The sequence below is a fragment of the Aspergillus tubingensis genome (genome assembly GCF_013340325.1).
Source record: "Aspergillus tubingensis WU-2223L DNA, scaffold_5, whole genome shotgun sequence".
Classification (NCBI taxonomy): Eukaryota; Fungi; Ascomycota; class Eurotiomycetes; order Eurotiales; family Aspergillaceae; genus Aspergillus; species Aspergillus tubingensis.
The window spans coordinates 444,210-472,055 of record NW_023336279.1 but is presented as its reverse complement, the minus strand read 5'-3'; the positions used below and the strand labels follow the sequence as shown (position 1 = coordinate 472,055).

The 27,846-nt window shown below is 49.4% G+C and overlaps 7 protein-coding genes and 1 non-coding gene across 8 annotated transcripts; 1 reads left to right on the top strand and 7 right to left on the bottom strand.

The window, feature by feature from the left end:
• Positions 1-825: 825 nt before the first annotated feature.
• Positions 826-2,991, top strand: AtWU_03480 (TolB family protein; the record flags this gene model as incomplete). The annotated part of the gene is made up of 3 exons (XM_035498592.1): positions 826-1,033; positions 1,085-2,732; positions 2,787-2,991. The coding sequence occupies 3 exons, from the start codon at positions 826-828 to the stop codon at positions 2,989-2,991; spliced, it is 2,061 nt and encodes a 686-aa protein (XP_035354485.1).
• A 2,378-nt stretch (positions 2,992-5,369) lies between these two features.
• Positions 5,370-6,224, bottom strand: AtWU_03479 (fibroin heavy chain; the record flags this gene model as incomplete). The annotated part of the gene is made up of 1 exon (XM_035498591.1): positions 5,370-6,224. One exon carries the CDS (start codon positions 6,222-6,224, stop codon positions 5,370-5,372), a length of 855 nt encoding a protein of 284 aa, XP_035354484.1.
• Positions 6,225-12,254: 6,030 nt separating this feature from the next.
• On the bottom strand, positions 12,255-12,689 carry AtWU_03478 (ankyrin repeats (many copies) family protein; the record flags this gene model as incomplete). The annotated part of the gene is made up of 1 exon (XM_035498590.1): positions 12,255-12,689. One exon carries the CDS (start codon positions 12,687-12,689, stop codon positions 12,255-12,257), a length of 435 nt encoding a protein of 144 aa, XP_035354483.1.
• A 5,031-nt stretch (positions 12,690-17,720) lies between these two features.
• On the bottom strand, positions 17,721-19,694 carry AtWU_03477 (GMC family oxidoreductase; the record flags this gene model as incomplete). The annotated part of the gene is made up of 1 exon (XM_035498589.1): positions 17,721-19,694. One exon carries the CDS (start codon positions 19,692-19,694, stop codon positions 17,721-17,723), a length of 1,974 nt encoding a protein of 657 aa, XP_035354482.1.
• A 387-nt stretch (positions 19,695-20,081) lies between these two features.
• AtWU_t77 lies at positions 20,082-20,154 on the bottom strand. Its single transcript has one exon. It is a non-coding gene; the product is annotated as a tRNA-Lys (tRNA).
• A 1,158-nt stretch (positions 20,155-21,312) lies between these two features.
• On the bottom strand, positions 21,313-22,977 carry AtWU_03476 (proline permease PrnB; the record flags this gene model as incomplete). Its single annotated transcript, XM_035498588.1, has 1 exon — positions 21,313-22,977. The coding sequence occupies one exon, from the start codon at positions 22,975-22,977 to the stop codon at positions 21,313-21,315; it is 1,665 nt and encodes a 554-aa protein (XP_035354481.1).
• A 973-nt stretch (positions 22,978-23,950) lies between these two features.
• Positions 23,951-25,259, bottom strand: AtWU_03475 (transcription factor domain family protein; the record flags this gene model as incomplete). Its single annotated transcript, XM_035498587.1, has 2 exons — positions 23,951-24,467; positions 24,520-25,259. 2 exons carry the CDS (start codon positions 25,257-25,259, stop codon positions 23,951-23,953), a joined length of 1,257 nt encoding a protein of 418 aa, XP_035354480.1.
• A 353-nt stretch (positions 25,260-25,612) lies between these two features.
• On the bottom strand, positions 25,613-27,274 carry AtWU_03474 (Zn(II)2Cys6 transcription factor domain-containing protein; the record flags this gene model as incomplete). The annotated part of the gene is made up of 1 exon (XM_035498586.1): positions 25,613-27,274. One exon carries the CDS (start codon positions 27,272-27,274, stop codon positions 25,613-25,615), a length of 1,662 nt encoding a protein of 553 aa, XP_035354479.1.
• Between the last annotated feature and the right edge of the window lie 572 nt (positions 27,275-27,846).

Sequence of the window (27,846 nt, the reverse complement as noted above, 5' to 3'; positions counted from 1 at the left end):
AGTAGTTGTGTTAGATCCGAGAGACGAATTCGGCGATACTGGCGTCCAATGGTCGTGGTCGGCATTGATTACTTTTTGGGTCGCTAGAGGACGGGCCAAGCCAACGGCCAAGGCGCCGACTTCCTACGGACGGGCCTGGCGTGCCGTGCCAAGCCGGAGATAATTGATCGTCATCTACAATGGCGAAAACAGGGAAGGAGGGTCCGACAACCGCACCACGGTGCTGATGAAAGTTTTGCTGATCGTTACCTGCTCATCTCGCGTGGGAGAGGGGTTCTGGTGACCCGTGGGAGTCTCTCAGTACTGTCTGTCACTGCTTTTGGGTCATGTCATGCGGTATAGCGAGTGATCTGTCTCATAGATAGTGCATACGACTCCTATAGATCAGGGCTGATTGGCCCTCGATATGATCATAGCTATACCACGATCCCAACTACCAACAAGTGTTGACCCAATTCTGCAAGATTTGCAGGACTGGAATAGATTTCTTCCGCGTTTTCTCCAGCGGATTCCATTATTGATTGATAAGTTGATCCGATCCACTTGGATAGATTAGAATTCGAATTACGCCTATCTGATGGGCCCAGCCAATCCACACCTTGGAGGAGGGTGAGGCTTGGCAAGCTTTGCTTGTTAGTCTGCCTACCCCCGAGTTTGTCACGGTCCAAGTAGCCGAGATGAAGGATGGTTCCCCCGCCGTTCTAGCAATACTTAAAGGTGCAGATCCCTCCCTCTCAGGTCCTACAAGAACATTGTCTCTCACAACAGTCTCTCGCCAAGTCGCATCTACTATTATTTTTTTCCAGCTTTGACTGGGTAGGCGACATGCGTATTTCTGCTGCTTTTGCTTTGGCTGGCCTGGTGGCCGGCTCGGCCGCTGCTGGCTGCCCGTACGCGGAGCGCGCCAATAACGCTGCTGCTGCTGCTCCTGCGGGCTGTCCCTATGCTAAGCGCGCCGCTGCTGCTTCTACGAAAGAAACCCCCGGGCTGGCCCGTCGGGGCCCGATTGAGGGCAAGAAGGGTATCTTTTACAGTAAGTGATTGCCTGATTGACCCTAGTGATTCACGTACTTACGGACTCAAGTGAACCGCATTGGACCTTCCGGAGGACAGTTATGGATCTCGAATGCCGACGGCACCAACGCGACTCAGCTCATGGGCAACCAGACCAATGCTTTTGACTACCACCCTACATGGTCTCCTGATGGAGAGTGGATTGTCTTCACCAGCGAGCGCCGCGGTCCGGGTCAGTCGGACCTGTACCGTGTTCGCGTGGATGGTTCGGGACTGGAGACACTTGCGGCCACGGACTCTGTTGAAGACATCGGTGTTCTGTCTCCCAATGGAAACAAGCTGGCCTACGTTTCTACTCAGGGCAACTACACCACCAACATCTGGGTCAAGGACCTCACCTCTGGACAGGCCCAGAACTTGACCGATACCGAGGCTAACAGAGCCGACAACACCTGGCCCACTGGTCACTTCCGCCCCTCCTGGTCTCCCGACGGAGAGTGGATTGTCTTCAGTTCTGACCGCAACACCGACTGGACCGGCCACAGCGATGGTACCGGCTGGGAGCACACCCAGACTCTGGGCGTGTACGCCGTCCGCCCTGATGGCAGTGACTTCCGCACCGTTATCCGCCAGGATGGCTACTCGCTGGGTACCCCCCAGTTCTCGCCCGATGGCAAGCGCATCATCTACAACAACATGACTACTGAGAACACCTACGGCTGCCATGGTGTTTCTGCTCAGCAGGAGGCTGTCACCGCACAGATCTACAGCGTAGACTTTGCTACTGGCTCCAATGTCATTGCTCACACCTCCGGTAGCTACCCTAAGGTCGGCCAGCACTACATTGGCAACTCGACCAACATTGGCTACTTGGTCAAGGCCGGAGACGAGGGTATTCACTACACCAAACCTGACTTCAGCCACCAGAACTTCAACCTGACCAACCTTCGCGATCCCTGGTGGTCCCCTGATGGCTCCAAGCTGGTCTACTGGATCCCCAACTGGACTCAGCAGGCTGCCGACCTGGAGCTCTGGAGCTACGACAACGAATGGGAATATCGCTACATGGATGTTTTCCCCATGCACAACACCGTCGTGAACCGTATTTCGTCCACTCAGAAGGTCCTCGGCAGCGCAAACGGCTCTTTGGTCCACTCTTCCCCTCTGTATACCGACGTAGTTGATGCTCTCGACTCCTACGACATCTACAACATCAGCAACTCCACCGAGGTCGAGTGGCTCCTGGAAGGTAACTCTGGTGCCTTCCAGCCCTCCTGGAACCCCGACGGCACGGAGCTGGTGTCTGGCTTTGGTGCCTGGTTCGTCAGCCGCAGCACAAACACCGCCAAGATCTACCGCACCTTCGCCAACGGTACCTGGCACACCAACCTGACTGATGGATCCGACAACTCTGGTTTCCCCTCCTGGTCTCCCGATGGAACCGCCATCGTGTACCGCAAGTGGAGCCTTGCTACTGAGGCCCCCTTGGGTCTGCACATCCTGAACTTCACCACCGGCAAGACCCACCAGCTCACTGACGGCTGGGACAACACCCCCGGCTGGTCCCCCGACGGCGAGCGCATTGTCTTCACCCGCAACAACAACTGGACTGAGTCCTACGGCGCTCGCTGGTACGCCGATCGCTTCGATATCTACACCATCCGCCCTGACGGATCCGAGTTGACCCGCGTCACTGACAGTCTGTCTAACGATGCTCAGTATGTTTCTCTCCTATCTCTTATCACTCACTCATAAGCTAATGAAATATACAGCGCTGTGTGGTCTCAGGACGGCCGTATCATGTGGAGCACCGGTATGTACGGCTTCAAGGATGAGAGCGCTCTCTTCGACGACACTTTCCAACCGTACGGCCAGATCATGGTCATGAACTACGATGGTACCAACAAGACCCTTGTGACGGATACTATCTGGGAGGATTCGATGCCTCTGTACATGCCCAACGAGTACCTTGAGTAGGGTATTCTCATGCTTTGATTGTGTAAATACTTCACTTCTTCAGTTGCTGTATGAAAAGGTCGGGTCTTGTTAGGGACGTAACTGTATCTATAGCTGAAAATGTGTTTATGATTTTATTACTTTACTATCCTCTACATCACCATTTTAAGTCTCATTATTTCAATTCCTTGTAATTTGTATCCCGATATTTGCTCTAGCCCGTGAAGTAAGATGCTACATACGTAGGTGCTTCACCTTTTGAAGCAAAGAGAATGGCACGGAACGCCGCAATCCCTCTTTTCGCCCAAACGCACCAAATAACGCTTGCATAGACACAGGGATGTTGTTTCGCTGTAGCTAAATACATCCAAATAGTCAACGCAAATCATAGTCCTACAGAAAAAGATAGAGATACGACCCAATGTACCAGCTGACCAGCCATCTGTCTACGAATCCATCCTCATCTGTCCACTGTCCATGCTCCTCCCTCGACTCTTTCGTAAAAGACAACAACGCACAGACAATCGTACCTTGCATATCCCCCTCCGTGAAAATACCACAGACACCAATTCTAACCGAGGCCCAGACCCTTCGGCTACAACCGTGACGAACCCTATCGACTCCCCGATGCCCAATGCCAATCTCAGTAGTAAGCTCGCTTAGACAAAAGCCAATGTCCGCTCAGACCTCACATTCGCGGAAACTAAGCCCCATGTAGCACCTCCGTGTCAATCAGGGCAAGGGGAAGCTTCCCGTGTACCCTAAGGGAGTCTTATCTGTCTTGTTGGTTCGGTTCGGGAGTTTGGCTCGGTCGAGACCGTGAAGGATCTTTAGCGCGGTCCACTTTGTGGCATGCTGATAATTAGACTTGGGGACGGGAAGGTTTCTTGGGGTATGTTGCTTATCATTTTGATCGATGGGGGATATTATGTGTAATCAAATTTAGGACTATACCTATTCAATGACTGTCGCGCTAAGTAGGCAAAATAGATAGTGAGAGAGGGGGCTGGGAAGAGAAAGAGAAGAAGGGACCTGCCTTATTCTCCGAGACTGGAGCTCCCATGCCATGACCAAGAAGCGTTTGGGGGCTATGTGTTATCCGGCACGTTTCTGGACGTGTTAGCCCTCTTACCCCTTACATTCATGTACGCCACGATGACAGCGTTATCGAGGTAAGGTTGTGTGTGAGAACTAACCATCTCGCCTTATCCATATTGACCACTTATTAACCCTACTGTGCAGCAAAGATCAGCCCTGCAACGTGACAGTGGCCAGTGTTGCAAAGGCGGCTTCCTTATTCAACCACATGGGCACCACGATTCCACGGTTCACTATGTAGGGCTTCGTGTCGTTCTAGAAAGGGCTCGCTGGCCTATGGCCATGGAGGCTTCACGATCGTATCTTTCCTGATAACACAGAGATCAGTCGTGGCACATCGTGATGATACAGATCTTCTCACCCAAGGTCTTCTTGACAAGTTTGAATGTCTGTCGACCGAGAAATCTGACTATTCAAGAGCTGATATCCTGGAAGCACGTCCCAGGAAAAATACATTCAAACACCGCCTTAAATTGCAAATAAGCGCCCATATGATTCAAAGGAAATATTCAGTGTCAATCAAGATGAACGATCAATTTGATATTCAACTCCCTGTTCCAGTCAACGACAATCAAGAAGGCAAGGACAATCTAACTAAGCAACTTGCTGTCGGGGAACAGTAAAAGAGGAAAAGGAAACCCTGAGACATAAGAAACTCCTGTGGCTCATGTGTGAATGTGTCATATATCCTCCGAAACTCGCACCGGAAAATATTTGGTGTCTAACCCCGCTGGCATGTGCTACCTCATGTAACAAATCGGACGAGATTCTGAGTTTCCACTGCTCCGTGTAACCCATGTCATTCATAATATTAGGGCGCTATGCCCCTTTGTTCTTTTTCGTTATCGTTACTCATTGCATTTCAGCAAGCTTATGAAGCATCGTTGCGTGGTCTGTTGCGAGAGCAAGTTAGCTTACTTATTTTCAACGTTCCATATAATAAACGACAGATGGGCATTCGACAGCGACAAATTTCGATCACTGATCCCGATCCGACAGAGATCGCTGACTACCCCGTGAGGCACCAACAAAAGCTGGTCAAATCGGCAGCAGGTGGTAAAGGAGAGGTGGACAGCATTATGAAGGTGAGGCAGCATGACTGTCTTTGCCAAAGATGAATAACCACCGACACGATGACATTGACCCAATTCAAATCAGGAGACTTTACCTTTTCGATAAATGACCTATTCCTTTACAATTCGTATCATGACGCGACAGATAGTCCGAACGATCAAACCCCTCGAAGCACTTCGGACACTTATACCTTCCAAGTTTAAGGTGCTGTGTCTGCACATGCCTTTTTAATCCCGGCTTCCCGTAGAAAGGTGCCTTATATTTGCAATCCTTCCAATGGCATCGGACGTCAGGCTGCTGTCTGATTTGTTGCCAAAATCAGTCTCGGAAGCACCACAAATTTCTCGATCTCGAGTGGCATACCTTGTTCTGGCTCTTCTCGCATTGCCATTGCCAGTCAAGGGCAAGCCGAAGTCAAAGCCTGCGTTTCCCACGGTCGGTGCAGACATACTGCTATTGTATTGGGCTTCCTGGGTGTGCAAAACATTAAGAGGATGCTGGAGGGGTCCCAAGTTCGCATAACGGCTTGTTGTGTGCTGGACGGAAGCTGGGTTTGCTACTTGCATTGCCGGCTGGTGAAAGCTAGGCCCTGGCTGGAAACCCGACGCTGTCGGAAAGCTAGGCCCTGTCTGCAAGCTAAGCCCTGTCTGAAGGCTCGTTTTTGGCTGGTACCATGGCTCCGCCTGGTAGTTATATGCGGCCTGCCTACTAGACACCGGCTGGTAGGGGGGTGTTGGGTAGACGCTGGAAGCTGGGTGGATGCTGAGTGCTGGATGCAAACAGGATGCTGGCTGGTAGCTGGGCCCTGACTGAAAGTTTGGGGTTGACTGGTACCAAGGCTCTGGCTGGTAGCTAGATGCGGACTGGCTACTAGATACTGGCTGGTAGGTAGCTGGTCGGTAGACGCTGGATTCTGGCTGCAAGCTGGGCGCTGAGTGGAAGGAAGACACACTAGCACCATTCGGATACATCGGTATGTCACCATAACACCAACTCGATGAAGCAGCGATGAGGGGCGCAGTGAGCCTTTCAGCGCTGAGGGCCTCATCAAAATAGTTGCCATCGGCAGAAGTGCTGAGCATGGTGTTTGCATTGGGGGTACTAGCCCAAGGAAAGGGAAATTGGTCCATGACGCGCGGGTCACGGCTTCGGAACCTTCTCTGGTTTTTGCGATCAGTGTACTGGAGACCTCAAAGCGAGAGCTTTAGATCGGAAAGAGTGGAAGTTAGTAACTTTCACGAAGTTGGAAGCAACAGAGGGCAGATATCAGCTCCTCACGTTCTTGCTCTGACCGAAGCTGAGGTTTCTTCGGCCAGTGTGGGTGGAAAAGGTACCCCCTCCCACTCCAGGCCTCTCTTCCACCTCCGCAGTAGCCAATCATTGCTCGGGGCTCAGTAGTGGGAGTTGTGTACGTTGATGCGGGCTGTCTCAAGTCGAAGGAAAGGTGGGTGGTGTAACCTGAACGGCCTATGAAGTGGCACCCTAGCCCTCTCAGTAGCCAGGGCACCGAAGGAAGCTGCATCTGAGGCTCACGGGTCCACGCAACTTTCATGGCCGAAGAAGCACCGCCACGGTTCAGAAATGATACCCAACTACCAGCGGCTGCAGTGATGGATGGGAAGAGGAGTGTTCAAGGTTTGACACTGTGGCCGATATGGTTCGGCGTATCTTTGTGTACGGAGATATCAGAAAGCAAGTTAATCTAAAACCCATTTCTTCGGATCTTTTGGACCATCTAATTTGTTTGGATTGGCACTTGGTCATTTGGCTGCGATTTAATGTATCTAGTTTCCATCATAGCATGGTCAGCTAAATCGAGTGCTTTCATAAGGCACCCACCCCATCTTCTGGGGATACGAAGGCTAAATACAAATTCGGTCTAGTTCAGGGTCCTGGGCACTTTTGACGGTGAACGGCGGTCCCCCCCAAGGCACAATATGTCTCATGCATCGGCTCCGACGTGGCGTAGCTCATCCCGTCTTATGGAGCCATGGCCATGACGCAACGGACATAGCGGGCTAGACCATGCAACGGTTCCAACACCTACTGGTTAGAAAATTGCATTTCTGGAGTCTTCTCGTCGTTCAAAATTCATGCTAGAGGCTTACCTATTCCTTCGAAGCCTTGGCTGCACGTTAGTCCGTTGGTCGACCCTGAACTCCAGCCCCAATTAGTTGCTTAATGACCCCGCATCGATGGGGACCGCCGTGCGGAGCTAAGATGTCCCTGAGTCCATTTGCCCTTCGTCGGGACTTTTCAAGCCACCCAGCAACATGGGCAGACCAATTAGATTTCTATCCGATATGTCGTGCCGTGCCAATGACCTGTTCCAGCAGGCGGAAGTGTAACTGAAGTTTATTTCGAGATATTTGACTGAGCGGGTTGGATGCCCTTGCACTAGTTTTTCTGGGTATAAGATCTACAGATATACATCCGTAGTTTGTGACGATATAATAACATTGTTTACACTGGTTGGTCTATCCCTGACATCAGTGCAAGGCACCGGTAGTACCTGTCAATCTGCGATAACCACATCTCATGGGTAGCTAACCGGTACTAACCGCTTTTCAGCATGATCTGAGGAGAAATAACTCTTAGAAACACATAATCCCCATTAAGGAAAAAGACGAAATAATGGACAAGAAGAACAGAAAATGACAAGAAACTGTAAACTCTTTGTCATCATACACGTGACATGTGTCCCAGCTAATGAATCGTCCTCGAGACCGTTCTATTGTATGATTGGGTGATTGGCCTCCCGCAGTTCCTGTATTGTTAGCCGAAGTATCATTCTATCCACGGACTGAAAACACAGTAGACCAGGTCAGAATTATTGGAAAGTAAAAGTATGCAAGGTGAAGAATAGGTGGTAGCTGTCTTGTCCGAGCCACAAAGATCACAGTTATGAGGCTGTGGCTACAAGCCTATGCAGTGCTGGTCATGTGCCCAAGAGCGTCCAAGTCACGGAAAAAAGATTTCTCCTATCTCAACCCCGCCAGCCTCTCTCTTTCCCATTCCCAACTGTCAATGAGTTGCCTTCGCAGCCAGAGACCTCTAGCTACAAATGCGCTCATGTTTGATTCCAGAATATATGTCCTTATATTTTGAATGTGCCAACTAATCGTCGGCATCTCTAAAATGACAGCAATTATGTGATGAAGACAACTCTATAACAACCCCACCCCATAATGAAAGACGTGCACGCATCGAAAGAACCAGATACAAAGAAACCCGAAACCAGTATTGAGATGGGTAATACAATCCCGCATGACGTATGAGACTATTATGGCCACAGATTGCGCTCAATAAAACCACAGCCAAGAGGATGAATAAAAAATCAGATGCAAGTAGGAACTAAAACGTGCGTCGGAGGCCCGCAAAACGGAAGAGCTGCAGTGCACTCTATCATGCAATGAACAACGCCGCCTGTGGTATACAACACCAGGGTATTCCCGCAAATAATTTTAGACAAAGTTCGCAAAAAGTAAGGAAAAGGATAAGAAAACACATCACGAAAAAAAAATATACTCTAACGTCCCACCCCCAAATGTCATGGAAGGCCAGCCACTGACAGCAAGGAAAATCGAGCCTTTAGTGACGCCTCGTTGCCAGATTCGGACAGTGATGAGCCCTCCGCCAATGTTCAAGCATGTTATCGTTGCGGTTGAACCGCTGCCGACACTCTGGACACTGGTAGGCTTGAGGGTTTTCATGAATGGTTCGCCTATGTCTCGCCAGGTCTCCTGGCCGTCGGAAAGGCTGGGTATATGTGCAACCCGGCCACGTACAATATGAACCAATTTGTCTAGAGGTTTGTCGGCTCTGTCATGAGGCGATCTCGAGACTTATAACATACCTTGGCTCAGAAATATCCCCCTGCATCTGCAGCATCGATCCCGGGCCCGGGTTTGGTAATCCCACCCCCACACTCGCATGATCCACGTTACCGAAAGACCCGAAATATGATTCCGGTGCTAGGTTGGTGGGAAATTGATAAATGTCTGTATTGGGGTGGTTATGAGTGTTGCTCTGCATGCTACCTGGAATTGTTGCTGGCATCGGCGGCGCCAAGTACATTGCTGGTCCATCGCTGGGCCAGAAGATCTGATGGTCTGTGTGGACTTGGACATCCCCATGGTTGCTATTTGGAGCTGTGGTATTGAAGAAGATTGTAGGTGCCGTCAAATAAGAGGGATTATGGCCCTGGTGACCCATATTGAGGTCAGCGTCGTCGGTCAATAGCGGTGCTCTGAGAGGATGGGTTGTTGAAGGAGCGAACGATGAGCCTCGACTCGCCCTTGAAAAGGGACTGTTGTTAGGAGCCTCAGGCATATTAAAGACTCTGGATATAGACCAGTCGCTACTTGGTAGACAAGTGTGATGCGATTGAGACTCGGAAATCCCTGGGTTTAAGTACTATGCGTATCGCGCCAGCACCATGCGTTCATTTCAGTTATCTAATCAATGCTGCCTTTTGATACGTCATCTTCGCTGGTCAGCCAGTTAGTTTTTTCCATTCTCTTATGGAAATCTGCCAGGGATTGGAGTCCTTTGGTGACTGCTATCCCACCACAACTACAGAAGTTGATGTGTTGATTTGAAGGCCTGTTGAAATCCAGAACTAACCACAAATCGTGTGCAGCCAGGGCGAAGCCTGCCATTACGCCTTGGGCTCAGCCCATCGCGCCTGAGCGGTGAAGAGGTAAATCTATTGAGCTGTTCTTCGTTCTTCATCTCTTGTTGCTGGTGTATTCATTTTCTTCGTCATGCCGTTAGGTGCCCGGGGCCAATCACGAGGATGAGCAATCCCGCGGTATTGACCCACTGAGATACTGTAAGATTCCGAGGGACTATCAGAGTGGGAATAGGGTCCTGTATAGCTAGATTTCGCAGCCCGAGGCACGCTCCGGCCGCAGGCGCCCTGCAAGAGCGCCCTGGCAGCGCTGAATTAGGGTAATCCAAACTACTACTACTCCTCCTACTCCTCCTACTACTCCTACTACTACTATTGACCCCCTGGCACTTGCCTGGGCGTCTTCTATAGTAGTCGTAGTAAGTAGCCTGTTGCCCAGATCCAACATTATCCGCATACAGTAGATTCAAAGCAGGGCCTCAGCAGCATCTTCCATTTGAAACGGTATAGAAAAAAATAAAATCGAAAAACTAAAAATCGAAAAAATAAAAATCGAAAAAATAAAGTTGGAAAAATAAAATTGAAAAAAATAAAAAAAAAAAAAAATGGAAAAAACAAAAATGGAAATAAAAATGGAAAAAAATAAAGATAGGGAAAATAAGAATAGGAAAAAAAAATTAAATAAAAAATTAAATAAAAAATAAAATAAAAAAAAATAAAGACAAAATGGAAACAGGGAAGATGGGAAAAAAGGAAAGGACGACAATGGAAATAAAAGTGAGACTGTGAGAATGATTATTGTACGCAGTTTGTACCTGCGCTCTCACCGCTCGTTAGGTACCCAGGTTTAAATCTCCATAAGCCGATTGATCTACTCTGTGCCATTGATGGAGGGGCTAGCTAACGCCCCGGCACCCGAACCACTTGTCAGGAGTCCCGCCATGGTAGGCCCACCGTTTGATTCAGTGGGAACACTCCTGCATGCCACACCCCGGGACCTCGTTCTCGTCCTTTTGCCTTATACTCGACACCCGCCGGTCAATACCACCCTCTTTAACACCTATGACTCGCTCTTTGGGGCGCGACACTACGTGTACAGCTGGATTGGGAGATAAATATTGGCCGATAGGAGGCCCACTATCATGCACGTACCAGGATCATCTTCCTCACGCACGACGACGAGTGGTCTGGAAATTGACAGTTGAAATCCGTATTAGGAAAAAACAACAACTATCCGGATTACCTGCATGTCAAATCCAACACGTCGCGCCAGATTGGAGTGCGGTGTTGGACCGTAGCCCTTCTCCCACCACCCGACACAGACCTAGACTAGCTACTAAGCAGATCGATTTTATTCCCTGCATTTTCCGATCAGAACTATGGTTGGCTGATTGTTCTGAAATCGGGATGAATTGAAGATGGCCTAGATGTTTTACCTCTTCAACGGCCCAGCGATGTTTCTCATTATGCAGAGTATGTCGCGGAGAAGATATCTTCACCTTTACTTGGCGTCCGGTTTGCCGGGGCGCATGAAGGTGGAAGCAAGACTCAGAGTGATCTCAATAATGTTTTTCTTCCCTAGAGGGTTTTTTTTTTTTTTTTTTTTCTTCCACTTTTATCTTTCTCTCTTTTACTCTTTTCCTCTTTTTCTCTTTTTCTCTTTCTCTCTTTCTTTCTTTTATTCTTTTTCACTTTTCCTTTTTCTTTAACTCTTTCTTCCTTTTTCTCTTTTTCTCTTTTTCTCTTTTTCTCTTTTTCTCTTTTTCTCTTTTTCTCTTTTTCTCTTTTTCTCTTTTTCTCTTTTTCTCTTTTTCTCTTTTTCTCTTTTTCTCTTTTTCTCTTTTTCTTTTTTTCTTTTTTTTTTCTTTCTTCTTTTTTGGTCACACCAACAGTCAAAACTTATGTCTCCATTATGTGCTAAGTCCTAACAATACCCACATCCCCAGATGGCGACCTTATATGCAAGGCACCGATCGCTGGTGACAGCTAGCGCAGTACTAGGAACGGTGCTCCTTATTATGTATACATGATCTAAAATGCTCTAGTCCCGAAATGTAATTAAGACAAAAATAAAAAAAAATAGGGAACTGGGAAAGGAAAAAAAAAAAAAAAAAAAAAAACATAAAGAATCCCGAAAGGAAAGAAAGACATCAGGTACGAGCCAATCCTTCAGCTTCACGCACGATACATTCCCGAAGGCCACTCCACCCAATGCCGACTGCGCATATGGGCTGTCCTATTGTACGCTTGGTTGAATCGCCGATGGCAAAGTTCGCAAGGGTAAGACCGAGGAGCGATATGGATGTTCTTGACACGTCGGAACAACTCTTCTTTCCGGCTAAAGGCTCGTACATGCGTACAGCCTTCCCATTTGCAGAGAAGTGGTGCATCTCGGGGTCTGTATCGCATCTCTCATCATTAGAATTGGATCATTGTAGAAAAGTATCAACTACTATGTTAAGTACTTGAGTCTCCGTACTTACGTCATACTCGGAGGTTGTTGCCTGAGACCTCTGTCTGTGCCATGGGCCAGCGCGGGTTGGCCCGCAGCAGCTTCCGGCAAGGGAGCCATGGGTTGGTGGTTCACAAAGAAATGTTCTGGAAACTCCACTTGTGGCTGGTACGCATCCAACCGAAGAGCAAGCTGACTGGGGTCGAAGTTGTTAATGGCAGGGGGCGGGGCCATAGCGGTCGGATAGCCAGGGAGATTTTGGTTGACTGGGTCGATGTTGAATGGGAATGCCGCTGTTGGGTCTACTACTTGTACTGAGCTGAAGTACGCATTGTTACCTGGTTGTTGACCAAGGCTTGTTGCAGGTTGAATTTGATGTGTGGCTGGTACGGTAGTAGCAGTATGGCTGACATAACCAGCATTCCCGCTGGGACTCGAATTGCCGACCGGGACGTTCTGCATTTGGAAGGATGTTGTCGTTGATTAAGTAGAGTAAACCCCGAAATGAACAAGGGTTGTAGAAAAGAATCTCTAAAAGCTTGATGGAAGTAAAAGACGGAAGTTAAAGATAGCTGGGGAATACTTTAACAAGACTGTCGTGGGAATAGAAACTCTACTATCTGCTTAGCAGTGCAAGATGTTAGCAGGGGAAATTCAGAGGATCTATATACTCTGTTCCAGTTTCTAACGGATGGATTCGACTGACAACCGACTGAAAAACCCCCAAGCCACCGAAGCCAGAATCTGATGGCGGACTCGAAAACCTACGAAACCGAGTGTCCGGCTCCACACCTTCCCGATCTTGATTGGGTAGCGCCCGCTACGAACAATTCATGCCATTAAGTTGGAATTCACAGCTTTGGAATTCACAGCTTTGGAATTCACAGGTACGGAAAGACACTGAACATCTGAAAAAAACAACTCAATTAACTATAATAACGTGTCGCAACTAATTCACCAGTCAAGCAACTTTCTCGGACCAAGTAAGTGACGATGCTGACTCTAAATTCATAATAGTACTCTTAGGAATCTAAATGCTTTTTACGATTCATTGTCACCCCAATGATAGAGGGAAATTATGTTGTTATAGAATCAACTTGAAGATATCTACTGCCTATACGGGAAATATCACGACCAAGACAAGAACCGATTCCTCGGACGTGACGGGCAAGTTTAGGTGCAGGTGCAGGTATCGGGTGTGGCGAAGGCACCCATCCACTCACCAAAACCTTTCGTAGTAAGCTGCCCTGCAAATCACAACGGCAAGCTGTTTGAATCAGCAGCAAATAGAGCGCGAGGCTTGGGGCGCGGGATTGGGGGGGGGAGGATTGGGGGGAGGATTGGGGGGGAATTGGGGGAAATTCACCTGCAGGCTTAAGCCCGAGTGGGCGCTTCTTTGTTGGTGCTGCGAATATGAGAGGACGGTTGTGCAGGGTAGGCAATCCTTTTGAGCAAAAGGAGCCTACCGTTCGCTAGTGAGAGTTTCCCCGATTGTCGATACTCTTACTGGTAAGGGCTGAAATACGTATGATCTGGCGGGACCTGGGACAACATACATTCTCTCCGGTGTACCTGAGAGCATAAATACTGGGAACCATGGGTCCGCAGATGAGCGGGTAATCAAGGTATTGCTCGCCTTTGTTGATGATTCGCTTTCCTGGATCGTTTCTTACAGGTTGTGTGGGTGTAAGTCTAGAACCAGCTCCATTGACAGTGGAAAGATGATAATAATTGTGACCTTCCGCTTTTACACTGCCGATTGACAAAATTAAATATATTCTACTCGTGGGCCCTGCGGCTACCCAAGAGATTCTTTCCAATTACCTCGCATCGTTCTTAAACAAGACCATGCTTCCACGTCCCATGACTGATACGCGGTTTGATACTCTTCGTGCTACTTGGGCTCTGTTTATGATCATAGTAGTGTACATTTGATTATCTCTATTCTTACTGTGGATGGGAGTTGCAGTGGTAGGCAGCACAATTTCCGCTGCGCTTCAGCCGTTCCTGCCTCAGGCTAGATATCTTTATGCTATGTATACCTTATGTAATCCTAATCCATAGTTATGAAGACCATGGGTACGAGTAGGCGACTAAACGTTTACGGTATGGTGGGAGTTTTGGTGATTTCTGGCCTTGGTGAGGCCCATACAGCAAGCACTATCGTATTATGGGATTGTCACAACATCAACAAGTTGGGGAGTCTCGTTCGTGTACTGTGGCTGGCCATCTGCGGTGCAGCAGACATACACAACCGATCTATTACTATCTAATTGTGGCTATAGGGACACCGTCTGGTGTCAGGAACCTAGAGGACAGCGAAAATTGAACATTCTCTGTAACAAAATTTCATTTGACATATTTATCGAGGTACACACTGATACTGGATAACTTGAGTATCTGCTTGCAGCCCACAGGAGACATGACGATTGTGCTGAGGGTGGAAATGTGAGCTACACCTATAGGGCTAACGATTGATGTGAGAAATGAGATAAACTCACCAACAATTGCTACCCCAGCCAGTCGTCAGCTGCATGCTGCACACCTGGAGCCAGCATTATCGCATGCTTCTATGCAAGCATGGTGCTATTCTGTGGGTCCAAGTCTGTGCGGGTGATCAGATGTGGCGGTGCAGAGTGAAGCACAAATTAAAATTCTAGTCCGGTGCGGGATGGGAAAATACTAGATGTGATCCCCACATACTCCACCAAGTCAATCTTACACCCCAACTTGGGGAGGTCCTGTTCTGGAAAGGAACACCAGCCCCTTGTAGCATTGCTTGGTTTCTTCCAGTTGCAGACCCTTCCAACATTCATGCTTGACATATTCTGCTGATTACGCTGTTTTCCAATGATTGCTTTTTTTCGTCTCCTATACCTGTGGTGACAAAGTCTGCGAAATGTTGCTCATAAAAGGAAGAAACGAAATAGGCCGCCTTCATTTCCATTTTACCCCACACCCAAAACTTCCTTTGGCTTTCTTCTCAATGAGAATAATACAACATATCATGCAAGATCCACACATGATCGCTGGGGATTCCTGGCATGATGATGTCCTTCTTACATCCCTCCAACAGAGGACCCAGTCATGTTCGGCTTCCCAACATCTGAGTGATGCGATACCATCGAAAATAGCCCGCCCCCAAAAGTAGGTTAGTTTGGGGAAGAACTTTTTCTCAAGATGAATACTCCATCCTCTCGTCCATTGAGCTGGAAGCAATAAGGGATACCGGTCGTCGGAGCAAAGCTCTCCAGATGAAATCAGGACAGAACCATTGTCACAGCCGTGGTTCTGCATCCCCATCTCCAATTCAACAAGATATATGTAATTCCATGGATCTTGATATAGCAGCACGCAGGTGTAATCCACTTGGCGAGGGTGATTCCAAGAGCTCTGCTTGAATGCAGCCACCAGGCAACAAGCCTGTATGGGGGCTATGATTTCACCCACCCAGCATATTCTCTGTTGACCTTGGAACTTGAGTCCATGTCTCCAGTTGGTTCAAATGATATCTTTTATATACAAATGCTAATCACGCGTCATCTTGAGCCCCTGTTTTGAATTTGTGAACTGTCCGCACATGTCTCTTCGGTTCCTGCTTCCGGCTGAAATGTTTAGAGAGTACAGCCCTGCCAATGACATCGAGATCGGCTGTATAGTAGGTTATTAATCAGTCTCAGAAGCATCATAACTTCGTTAATCTCTAGTACTATCTCATGGTCGGGACATGTTCGCATTGCATTGGATATAAAGACATTTGTGTGCTGAAGTCAAAGCCTGGGTATATTGTTCCAACGACCGGCTGGGATATTGAGCTTGCTGAGTACATCAAAGCCTGTGGCTTATTGTTCCCATTATCTCGACTCGGTAGATTATGAGAAGATCACCTGCTGCGGGGACATCATGGTCAATAGCTTAAAGAATCCTACATGAATACCCGGTAATGTTCTCTGTGCCTTTCCTCTCCAGTCAGTGTGGGTCGATGATCAGATCCCCACACTCCCGTGCAAGGTTCCGCAACAGCCATTCCACAAGCGCACATCTAGCTTCAACTCTGCCCACTCCTGTACTGTAGACATTATGGGACCACGCTAACGGAGGATTCAATATGCTGCTTCCAGGCAACGAACCACCAGCAACCTCATTTCAAACTCCAGGCATCACAAAGCCTTGGAAACAGGAAATGGGTATCTACCACGCTATAGCCTAAGCGCATTCTGCTTTTGATCTGCCGAACAATATATTCTGACAACTGTTCTATATAGTTCGAGAAATTGTCTGTTCGCATGTGCGGAGATGTTCTTAGTGCAGGTTTGCAAGAGGTCACTTGCTATATAGCTTCATCCTTTATTTACTGAAGATAGTCGAGAAGCTTGTGAAATGAAAGCGATGTTCATCGGTATCCTTCGATGAAAACTTCAAACGCAACCCAATGCATGTATGCGCAGAACAACCACAGTGATTTTTCATCGAGGTTATAATCCGGCAACATTCCTTCCTCTCTTCGTCTTTTTTTTCGAAGAAGATTTATTAAATCTCGACAAAACGATTCAAAAGAGAGCCCATTGCATGAAAGTTTCCTGTGTCGAGATTGTGAAAAATAATCTTTGTGTTGCATATCTCTCAGAGTCGTCGTAGGTCTCTTGCTCGTTGTACCATTATGATGACTTCTGTCTCAAGAAAGCTTTTACAGTCCCTTTTTAAGCCATTCTCATGAGTCCTTGGAGATTCCGTGTAGTTTTGTGGCGTATGAGTGCGTTGGGTCCATGACATCGAGTTCTTCCATAAAGCCCTTCTCATTGTCATTGACTGCAAACCCTCAGTGTTGTTCTTTGCGCACTTCTTGGGAGATTATCGCGACTATTTCAGCATCTGCTTGGGTATGTTCGGAACCGGCCATGGAGCGTTGTTAAGGCATCTTTTCTTGCTGAGTGACCATATCAGAAGCTTCGATCATCATTACATCCTGGTCTTGGACATTCAGGTGTTCGCTGTCTTATATACTTTCTTTGGTCTTGATCCCCATCCTCATCTGTGAATGTAAGCACACAAGCTGGTAGCAATACAGCGGACATGGTACTGCTTATAAACGTTTTAGGGGTTCAACTAAGGTGAGGTGTAATCCGCGATCAGGACGGAATGGCCCTGGCTAGTTTCTCCAAGCTCCGTCGTCACATAGCTTGTCCGATGGAACTTGCCAGTTTTTGGGTAGCCCAAAGGGGAGCGATATGGAAGATCGCGGGAGTGAGGAATTGAATCATTGTGACACTTTTCTTTTCTATCTTCTAGTAAATTCCTAATCTCCTCGTTTTGCCGCTTATTGACTAACCACATGAATACTACATGTTTAACCATATTATGAAACCTATGGTTCATACTACACATTATTTTTAACTTGAAAGCCAATGTGCGCTCATCGTCATTGTTGTACTGTCCCACTGCTCACTATCTTTGACTACTCCCTTACTTTCAACAATCTCTGACCACTCCTCCCTAAGTCTTCCCAGCATCATTAATAACCGACTCCGCAATCTTCACAGCCATCGCATAAAACACTGTCATAACATGCGACGACAACTGCGTCGGTGGAATCGATCCATCCACCACCCTCAGCCCCTTCACATCATACACCTTAGCCTCCGAATCAACCACACCACCAAGGTCCCTCTTCATCATAGAGCACGTACCCACCCCATGATAATTAGCACGATAGTTCTGCTTTACATAATCGGCCCATTGACTCAAATTCGCCCCCTGTGGCACATACCTCCCCGGAACCTGCTCCTTGTCCACATACTGTTTCATGTCATGCGTGTTGGTCAATTGCCGTGCCAGCCGCGTCGCAGCAGCTTGGCCGTACAAGTCTAGGATGTTCTCGAAGTAGCGTGGGTTGTATTCGAAGCTGCGGAGGTAGGGGTCATTGTCTAGGATCTTGACGTACCCCCGGGTGAATGGGATGAGGTTCCACAGGTCGAAGTGGGTGCTGTTGTCGGTATCGAGGAATAGCTCCGCGTAGGATACTTTGTCGGTTAGGAGCCAGTCTCGGTAGTTCTTGTACTGTTTTAGGAGGTTGGCCTTGTCAGGGAATCCGTGGCCCTTGACTGCGTGTTCGGCCCATTTGTCGAGCTCTTTGTCGTCATTAAGGATCTTTTTCATCTGTTCAGCTTCGTCGCCGAAGATCTCTGCAAAGGTGGCAAAGTAGGCTGCTTGACCCTGGCCGTTACCTGATTCCTTCGGCTTCGTAACTACCGAAGTAGTTGTTTGATCTTGCAGGTTATATCCCACCGGAAGGTCAAGCTTCTGTTCGATTCCCGCCGCATCAAGCCAGGCTTTGGGGCCAATCCCCGACCACTGCAGGATAAGGGGAGAGATCGTAGATCCAGCAGCCAGAAGGACTTCATTTCTAGCCCAAGCATCCCACTTCCACTCCGGCTTCTTATGCACCCCGAACTCCACACCCTTCGCCTGCCACTTTGCCCCCATCTTCAAAGCCGCACCATTATCCAAATGCACCTTCCCAACCAGCTCCCCCGTCAAAACAGTAATATACTTTCTCAACTCCTGATCATCCAAGATGGGCTTCAACCACGACCTCGCAGCATCCGTCCGGACCTGCTCATTAGTGAGCGTATTCAAGAACATCGACACCCCAGTAGGATCCCCACAGCACAGATCCTTCTGATTCACCACTCCACTATACGTTTTCTTCACCGTGCTCATCAACGCCCCAATCAACGGCGACCACCCATACCCCCGATCCCTCGCCCCTACTTTAACCCTCCCCTTATCCGGCTCCTTATTATGACACTCAGCATCAAAGCGATGCAACGACCCAGTCGTAAGTTTATCCGTCTTCGGATCTCTCGGCACCTCAATCTCATCCATCTTCCCCTTCAGCGCTTCCCAACTCCACCCGGTATTCCCAAAGACCTTTTCCCACGAATCAAGCTGTGACTTGTGCGGTCTCGTCCACGATCCGCCATTAATTAGTGTTGACCCTCCGAGCCCATTGCCTGACCGAACGAGTCTGATATCCTTATCTAGACCGGTTTCCCCGTCATTGCCGACAAGCTGCGGGCTAGTCTCATAGGCATGGTCGACGCTGCTGCCGAATACTTGACCGTAGGTATTGAGATCGTCGATCTTAGGTCCGTATTCCCAGGCGTAAAACCCGCTTTCGATTACTAGGACGGTGTATTTCTTCTCCGAGACTAGTTTCGCGGCGAGGGTTAGGCCGGTGAGTCCCCCGCCGGCGATTATGTAGTCGAAGGTTTGGTTGTCGATTATGCGGGGGTCGTCGGTTATGCCGTGGGGGATGGTGTCGATCTTTAGTTGGCTATTGGGGTCGTCATGGAGGTGGTCTTTGGGGGTGGAGGAGAGTGATTCATATGGCTGCAGAGGGGCTTGGAAGTGCTCTGCCAGGACATTGGAGAGAAGTAAAGCTGGAGCAAAGAAGAGCAGCTGCATGTTGGTGATCAAGGCAGCCCACGGGGTTAATTTTGCATTAGGGAGGCTAACGATTTGGCCGTCATTTGGTTGAAACAGGATTAAGGTGGACGATATATGTTCGAATCTAGCCACATAAAGGCAGAGTATTCCAGACCTTCACTCCTGCCATGATTAAGTGGCTTATCGATGGTCAAGTCGAGCGGTGGCATGTTCATAGCTGATGGCCAAACCTTATATCACATGTTCATGTCGTCAGGTATAGCAAAGCTTATAAAAAATACCGATGGGTATAGAGTCCAGTTTAATTGGAGTTGATTAGAACCGGTCTCGAATATCACTCATAGCAAGCATAGAAAGACTTGGCAGTGTGTGTGATTGTCGGGGTAATAAAAAAGCAAAAAAGAAAGCCCAACGCGGGGCTCGAACCCGCAGCCTTGAGATTAAGAGTCTCACGCTCTACCGATTGAGCTAGCCGGGCTAGTTCGGTGAAAGCAGATGCACAAAATTGTTTTATGAACGCTTGAGATAGTTGGGACAGGTTTTTACTTCATTCGACTCGGAGTCATGATAGTAGGCGTGTGAAGAGAAATTGATTCATGGACGGGTAAGAAATAGCTGCAGGTGTGTAAATTGAATTCTACCGATTCGGGTCCGAAGTCATTCCTCATTTAACCTAATCTATTTGATTGTCACTATTGAATTATTCTCAAGAGTTAGGTTACCCGGCTGTTCACATGTAGCTAGCAATATTGCCTTTGGTGGTGGATGTCGAGCCGGGCCTGGATTGCATTGGAACCCGTTTGTTCCAACTTTCCGGGGAATTGCTCGCTCGCCAAATCAATGTCCGATAAACATCATAACATTAGTGCGACTCATCCTTAACAAATTGCAGCCACTGCATCAATTGGTTTCTCGGCGTGGACTCACGTTACTTTCGTGACTTCATATCTGACATACCAATGACCCCGACTACCAACTCTATTTCCCTTCGGCCGAAACACAACACAACCACCTTATACATCAAGGTCTAGATTCAATCCCATTGTCAATCAGGTCCATATGTATAAACCATTGATCGGAGTCTCTAGCTTGTTTCTCCAAGGCCAGTTCATACGCCTTTGACCGATTACTCTGTTAGCAACTGTATACCAAAGTCAAAGACTTTTCCAGTAGTAATAGGACCCTCATTACCGAAATATATATACCCTACTATTTCATTGGCCCTGCTAGCTACTAATGCAACCATGCATCTTACCATCCAATCAGTCCCTGTGCGACACGCACTTGCATCAGGCAGGTGTGCCAATTCACCTTTCGGCCCGACATGTGTGCCCTACCTATGGTATATAACTATCCCCAACGCTCTGATACAGCAAGTCTGGCATGACATTGTCCGAAAACATATTCTTACACCCATGCTTCTCATACGTGAGTTACTGGCCTGCGATGCGATTGACACGATGGTTGTCGACTGGTTATGTATATTTATACCATCCATGATACCACTTCAACGGATGAAAGACGATTTCTCTCCAGAAGCTTGAGCGATTATGAATTCAACATGAGAGGTGATATTTAGCTAAATGACTATTAACCTAGCAACCCCCCCAGCCCCACCATCCAGGAGGCATTCCGTCTACTCCACCAAAACCGCCAACTTCTTCCACCACGTATCCCTAACTCTTTCCGGCTTCTCCGCCTCCATAATCTCCCTCAACCCAGTATGCAAATCGACCTCCTCACTCCTCCACGCCCACGGATCACTCCAGTAGACGATTCGATGAACAGCATACAGCACCACGAACGCGGGGATACCGATATATGCCGTGAAGAAGTTACTCGCGGACCACTCGGACGGGAAGAAGCAGGTGAATCCATTGATCAGAGCGAGGAAGGTCGAGCCTGCCAGACCGACGTACATGCCCCATGGCTGCATGCGCGATGAATAGGGTTTCTCGACGCCCTGCACTTTAACGGCTTTGTTGAAGCGAAAGTACACGACACTGCAGCAGAACCAGGAGATGAAGCCGGAGGTGTTGGTGAAGTTGATGAGCCAGTTGAAGACGGTGTAACTGCCGCTGCCGACGGCCATGTATGCGAGGAGGGAGAAGAGGGAGGAGATGGCGACGGCGAAGTACGGTACGCCCCAGCGGTTGCAGGCTTTGAAGATGCTGGGGGCGTTGCCGGAGACGGCGAGGGAGTAGAGTGAGCGGGAGGACATGTACAGGAAAGAGTTGCCGGCGGACCAGGCGGAGGTGAGGATCGCGGCGTTGACGATGCTGGGGAGGACGGGGATGCCTGCGTTGGAGATCGCCACGACGAAGGGGGAGGAGGACGCGTCGGTGCCGGAGCCGGCGGTTAGTTGTTTCGCGTTGGAGGAGCAGATGACTCCGATGGCGAGGGCGGCCAGGACGTAGAAGATGACTAGTCGGTAGATGTATCGACGGGCGGCTTTGGGGACGTTGCGACGAGGGGATTCCATTTCTCCGCCACTGATGACGACTAATTCGGGCGCGAAGATGAATGCGATGGCTGATTTGACGATGCACTGCAGAAGGCCGACGAAGCGACCGGCATCACCGGAGACAAGGTAGGTGTTCATGACTCCGGGGTCTTTCCAGTAATGAAACCCGAGGCGTTGGCGGTTGGGACCACCGCCCCAGAAGAGTATAAAGGACAAGAGCAGCAACCCGACCAGAGTGATGATTTTGATCCCGGAGAACCAGAACTCGGTTTCGCCATATACGCCCACCGGCAGGCAGTTGAGAAGGACGATAACAACGAGCATTATGGTAATCCAGACGGCCAGATTGACGTTCGGATGCCAGTAATCGATGACCATGGAGGCTGCGACAACCTCGTACGGCACCAATATTCCCAGCGAGTACCAATACAAGTATCCCATTGCGAACCCCATACTGCGCGAGACGTAGCGAAAGCCATGATAGCTCATTGTTCCACCATGAACGGGCATGTAGGCGCCGATTTCCGCGATTCCCGTGACGAGGGAGAAGACAAGGACCGAAATGAAGATGTAACCGAGCAAGAGGGAAAGAGGACCACCGATATGTAGAGCCTGACCAGATCCGACGAAGAGACCGGTGCCGATCGTGCCTCCCAGGGCCATGAGCTGCACATGGCGGTTTTTGAGGCCACGCTGAGTGACCTTGTATCGTTCATCGAGCAGGTCGCGTGCGATCATCTCATGCAAAGCACCCGATTTCAGATCACCGGCTGCGATGCCGGACTCGGGGTCCGGATGTGATGTGGACGCCATTTCTGGTTTCTCTGATGGGGCCATGGTGTACGAGACACTGCGAAGGGGAAGGGAGATGAGGTGAGGGTGAAGTGGTGCACATCTCAAGGTGACGGAAGAGCAACGTCGTGCGACGTGCCCTGGTTATAAGTAACGGAAAAGCATAACGCTGTCCTCGTACCACTCGTGCCCTTGGCATGACATCGCTTACAGTAGGACAATCCCCGCAACCGGGACGGTCAGTGGCATTAACCAGTGAAATACATTGGATTCATGACGGTCGGGGGCATCCAGATGAATAGGGAATAGACGGGACAAGATAAGAAGATGCGGGGGAAATTAAGTTGCTGGGCGTGATTGGTGCTCGCGTGATAGTGCATCGGGCTCAAGACACGCTTATCAGCCACTCTTTCACCTCGCTTCCTGTGCCAATGCTCTCCTCAACCGGCCACCGGAAGGGATTATGCAGGATTCCTGGTGAGGTGCAGCCTTGTGGCAGCTCTTCCCCTGACTGGTTGCTGTGGCGTCCCGTGCCTCGGTTCTGTCTAGCGTGTCTCGTCCTGCCCTATCCCAGTCCAGCTGGCTATCGCTTCCTCTCGTATCGCCGAAATCCTAGCCTCGCCCAGGGTCTTGATACCCCTGAACCCTCTTTTTAAGCTCTCCCAACGCCTTCTACCGGTCCGGCCACCGGTCCGGCTGCTCGGTGGTGGTCGAGAAACTGTCATTCTATTCGGGGAGCTACCCGGTGTTGTACATATGCGCCATGCAGGTGTTGAGCCGGATCAGGCTCGCTTAGTTTGGTATGTGTTTCATATGATAAGAAATATACTGAGCCAATCTTTGCAAGTCTTCTGGCCTATGTCTGCTCACATGTCGGCCATTGACTAGCAATAGACCAGCCACTGATAATAACACCTTTACACCAAAGACGGGTGCAACATACATGCTAGCCTAGCCATGGCTTATTGCCCAAGCACGGTATCTCCTAGATAGCACTCGACCGGCTATCGCCCGGCAACTAGGAGTAATTATCACCACCCCATCCCAGGAATCGATCCCACTGCATCACGACCACGCCACGCTCCCGTCTCTCTCTCCCCAATGAATCAAGGAGCTGCATCTCCGGTGCCGTCAAGATCCTCCCCTCCTGATTCCGCTCCAACGCCGCCTGCGTCACCGCCGGAGCCAGCTCATCCGCTATAGCAGCCTCATCGCGATGGCGCGCATACCGCGTTTCGCCATCCTCGACTCGCGAGAAATACCACACTGAGCGAACGATATCGTAGCGACGCTCAAGCAAAAAGATAATCGGCCACGCGAGGATCCACACCTGTAGGATGATACAGAGATAGTACACCCAGGCATTGTTGCGTAGCTTGTTCACCCAGTGGGGGTTGTATACTATTAAGTCGCGATTCGCCATGTCAACTGTGATGCTAATGTCGCCTCTGTAGTGCAGACTGCGCAAATGGGATGTCAATGAGGAGATGAGAACAGAGCCATCGAAGCCGACGATGCCGCGGGAGAATTTGAACCTGCATAAGTCAGCATGCCGTACGTAAATAGATACTACTCGGGGAAGCGCACGATTTGACAGAAGACGGATCATCGCAGTATCGCTCACACCAGCCCATCAAACTAGGACCTCCCTCATCCTGTCGCACCAACCCGGTCGCCTCGTGATCAAGCCCCTCCTCCAGTTGCACGAACCGTGAGCGCAGTCGCTCTCCCACTCGCTGTCGGATTCGCTGTCCCAGTGGCCCTTTCCTTCGGCCCGACCACGTCTCTGACTTAAATCGTCCACCACGGTAGGTCTTTCGTGTATCATTATCCCGCACGACACTCAGCACATGCCATCCATCCTGCGTAGGGTCCAGATCCAGTCCCAGGTCGTCATCATCGCCATACTGCTGGGTTCCATGCTCGTGGCGTATTATGTATCCATAGAGATCAACCTTGAAGGCAAAGTCCACGATCGTCTCCTTGCGATCCTCCTTGCGATGGTGGTCATGGCGGGTCTCGGTATGGGAACCGCGCACGGTCAGGTACGGTCGCGGCGGGAACTCGGCTTGCTGGGTAATAAGGGCGTGCAGCGACGAGGCATCTTCGCTGAGAGATGGGGCGAGGGTGACGGTGGAAGAGTCACGGTTGCCCGAGTGGACGCTGTGGTAGGGTTGACTTTCAGGAATGGGGGCATCGGGGAGGTGAGGGAAGGAGAAGGTAGTTGGAGGAGGTGGTGGTGGTGCTGGCCGGGAGGCGGCGGGGAGATTGGGATCACTAGCCACAGTCTCTTCGTAGGATGGGGGAAGATCTTTCGGTCGGCCCATGTTGGGGGAGTATTGCTAGTGACTTTGGGGTTATGTGCTGCTATGGATTTGCAAAAGAATGAAGATAGATGAATCAATCCAGCGATATTACTGTGCAGCCTAATGATCAGCTGTTGTGAAGAGTCAGAGAGTAAGACGAGGCTGTGTTGCAGGGCAGATTCGGGCTTGGCGGCGAGGCTGTCCATTGCGGCCTGAGGTTGCTGCTTACTTTAGGGATATGCTACAATTGCAGAATATTGTAAAATATTGACATAGGTATCATGAACGTAAACTAACATAATCATTAACCTCATTTCAGTTCATCACGCAAAGATGCACTACAAATAACACTGAAAGCACATTCCGAAGGGTCATCATATAAACGCGCCTTTTCTGACCCGCCTCGCCAGATTATCTATCTTCCCATCTAAATCCGCATGTACAGACCTATTCAAAGGATAAAATCCCCCGTCAGTATCACCCGCCTCCTCCAACGGAATACGAAGCAGCTGCGTGACCCGCAAAAACTGCTCGCGAACCCACTGAAGCTGTCCAGGTCGGAGAAAAGACACCATTCCCTGACCATAGTCCTCTATGAAGAATACCACCACACGACTCAGCATACTCATAATATGCCACGGCCCTTGGGCGATAATATGGCTTCTGTGCTCGTCTTCCGACTTTTGCGCGGACTTTTGCCGGTTGGAATCTCCTAGTAAGCGATAGCTAGGAAGCCGAATTGATGGGTCGGTCAAGTCGGGGATACTCAGCCATCCGCCTTGGTTTCCAAGGTAAAAAGGTACGCTGTAGCAGACCGAGTCAATGAGCTCCTGGAGAATGTACTTATATCTGGCGAAGTCTTCATCTCCCGTTGAGGTTCCAGCATCTAGATGCGTATAACGCCCTGGTGGGTTCGTACGCAGCGAACTGAGGATGATCTTGACGAGCAAGAGGCGTTGAGCGCGCCATTCATTCCATAGTGTACCAATCTGGCATGAAATATAAACGTCGCAGATGGAATTGTAGGTTGGTATCGATGGGTCAAGGGCACTTCCATCCGTGAGTCTCACGGGCCGCAAATGTTGCGGGACCTTTTGTGCCCAAGCCAGGAGTTGCTCATCAATGCGTTTTGCCTCGGCTATCCAATTTCTGGGTATGTCTGTTGAAAACATAGAGCCCTTGTGTGCTGCATGCTGCCAGTAACTTGCATGTAACTCGGCAGCAAACGCACCAATTGCATCCAGGGCGGGACCAAAATTACCTGGTGCAATTTTCGGCTCTATGCACCCAATACGCGAATGGGCCGTGCTCTGCAGCAGCCGTTTCTGACGTATCGCCGAGGAGATTTCAATATGCAGGATATATCGCCGAATGTGTGTCATGAGGGACCCATCGGGACAATTCTGATCGGTGAATGGGAGCAGGGAGACGGCTGCGTCGTGGTGGACGCTCGTGGCTGATTTACTCCCGTATATGACAGCGAAATTCTCATAGAATTGCAGCGCCAGCACTGCTAGAATGGTTGCTGGATTTGTCCACTCATTGTGATCCTCGATTGTCTTTCGAAGAGACTTGATGGCCTGGGCATACGTTTCCCGTGATGCTCGGGAGCTATTCTCGTGTCGCCAACGCGACATGATTTCCGAAGCCGTGGCGGTCACGGCGAGTGAGAGCGCCGAGTTCTGCTTCTCAGAAGCGTATACTGGTACTAACATCTCGAAGAACCCGCGAGAAGATTTCATGTCGCGACCCATCATGGCGTAATGTCGGATGAAGAATGGTACGGAAGGGTCGGGGTCGGTTAGCGATCGCAAGCAAGGAACCAATTGCTGATTATGGGCCGCATGCCTCGAAGCAATGTCATTGCACACTTTCGAGGTTTGGTCTTTGAACCTTATCTTGACAGGCTTCGACTTGTAGCCCCCACAGCGAAGGTTGAGGCGTTGACACGAGTGACATTCAGGCTTCGCCTCGTCACATTTGACCCGTCGTGCTTTGCATGTAACGCATCCTGCAGAGGGTCCGTGATTGACCATGGTGAGAGTGGGGTGGCCCAAAGAAGCGATGGTATTGCGACAGAAGGAACAACTCTAATCGTTCATGAGTAAATGGATTAAATAGGGGTCCATCATGACAAGGCTGAACTTCGGCCCCCACTCAGTGCCTGAACACAACGCAGAATCAGGCTAGCTGTGCGGAGGCTGCAACTGCGGCTGAGATTCTGTCCAACGGGATAGGGTCTTGGCCATGTCTGTCGCAAAAAAGATACCCAGTTGGGTATAGTGTGGCACTGCTATAACTTTAAACATGCTTGAGTCTGGGGTTTCAGCTTTCCAGAGAACCAAATCTACGGGGTACAATCTGCCAAGATTATTAATAGCTGAGCCTCTGTCGGGTTCTTGATTATCTCACGCTGCTGATTAAGGTCATATCATCGCAAAACCCTAACCCATCTGGGAAATGTAGATGTCTTCTGAAACGATGCATCGCCTGCAGGAACGGAATTCTGGGGCTGTTAACAGTGTGCTCGAGCACGAAAGATGTATAAAGTCACCTTCTCAGTAACCACCAACATGCTTCGAATGCATCACATTGCAGAATTCCATAC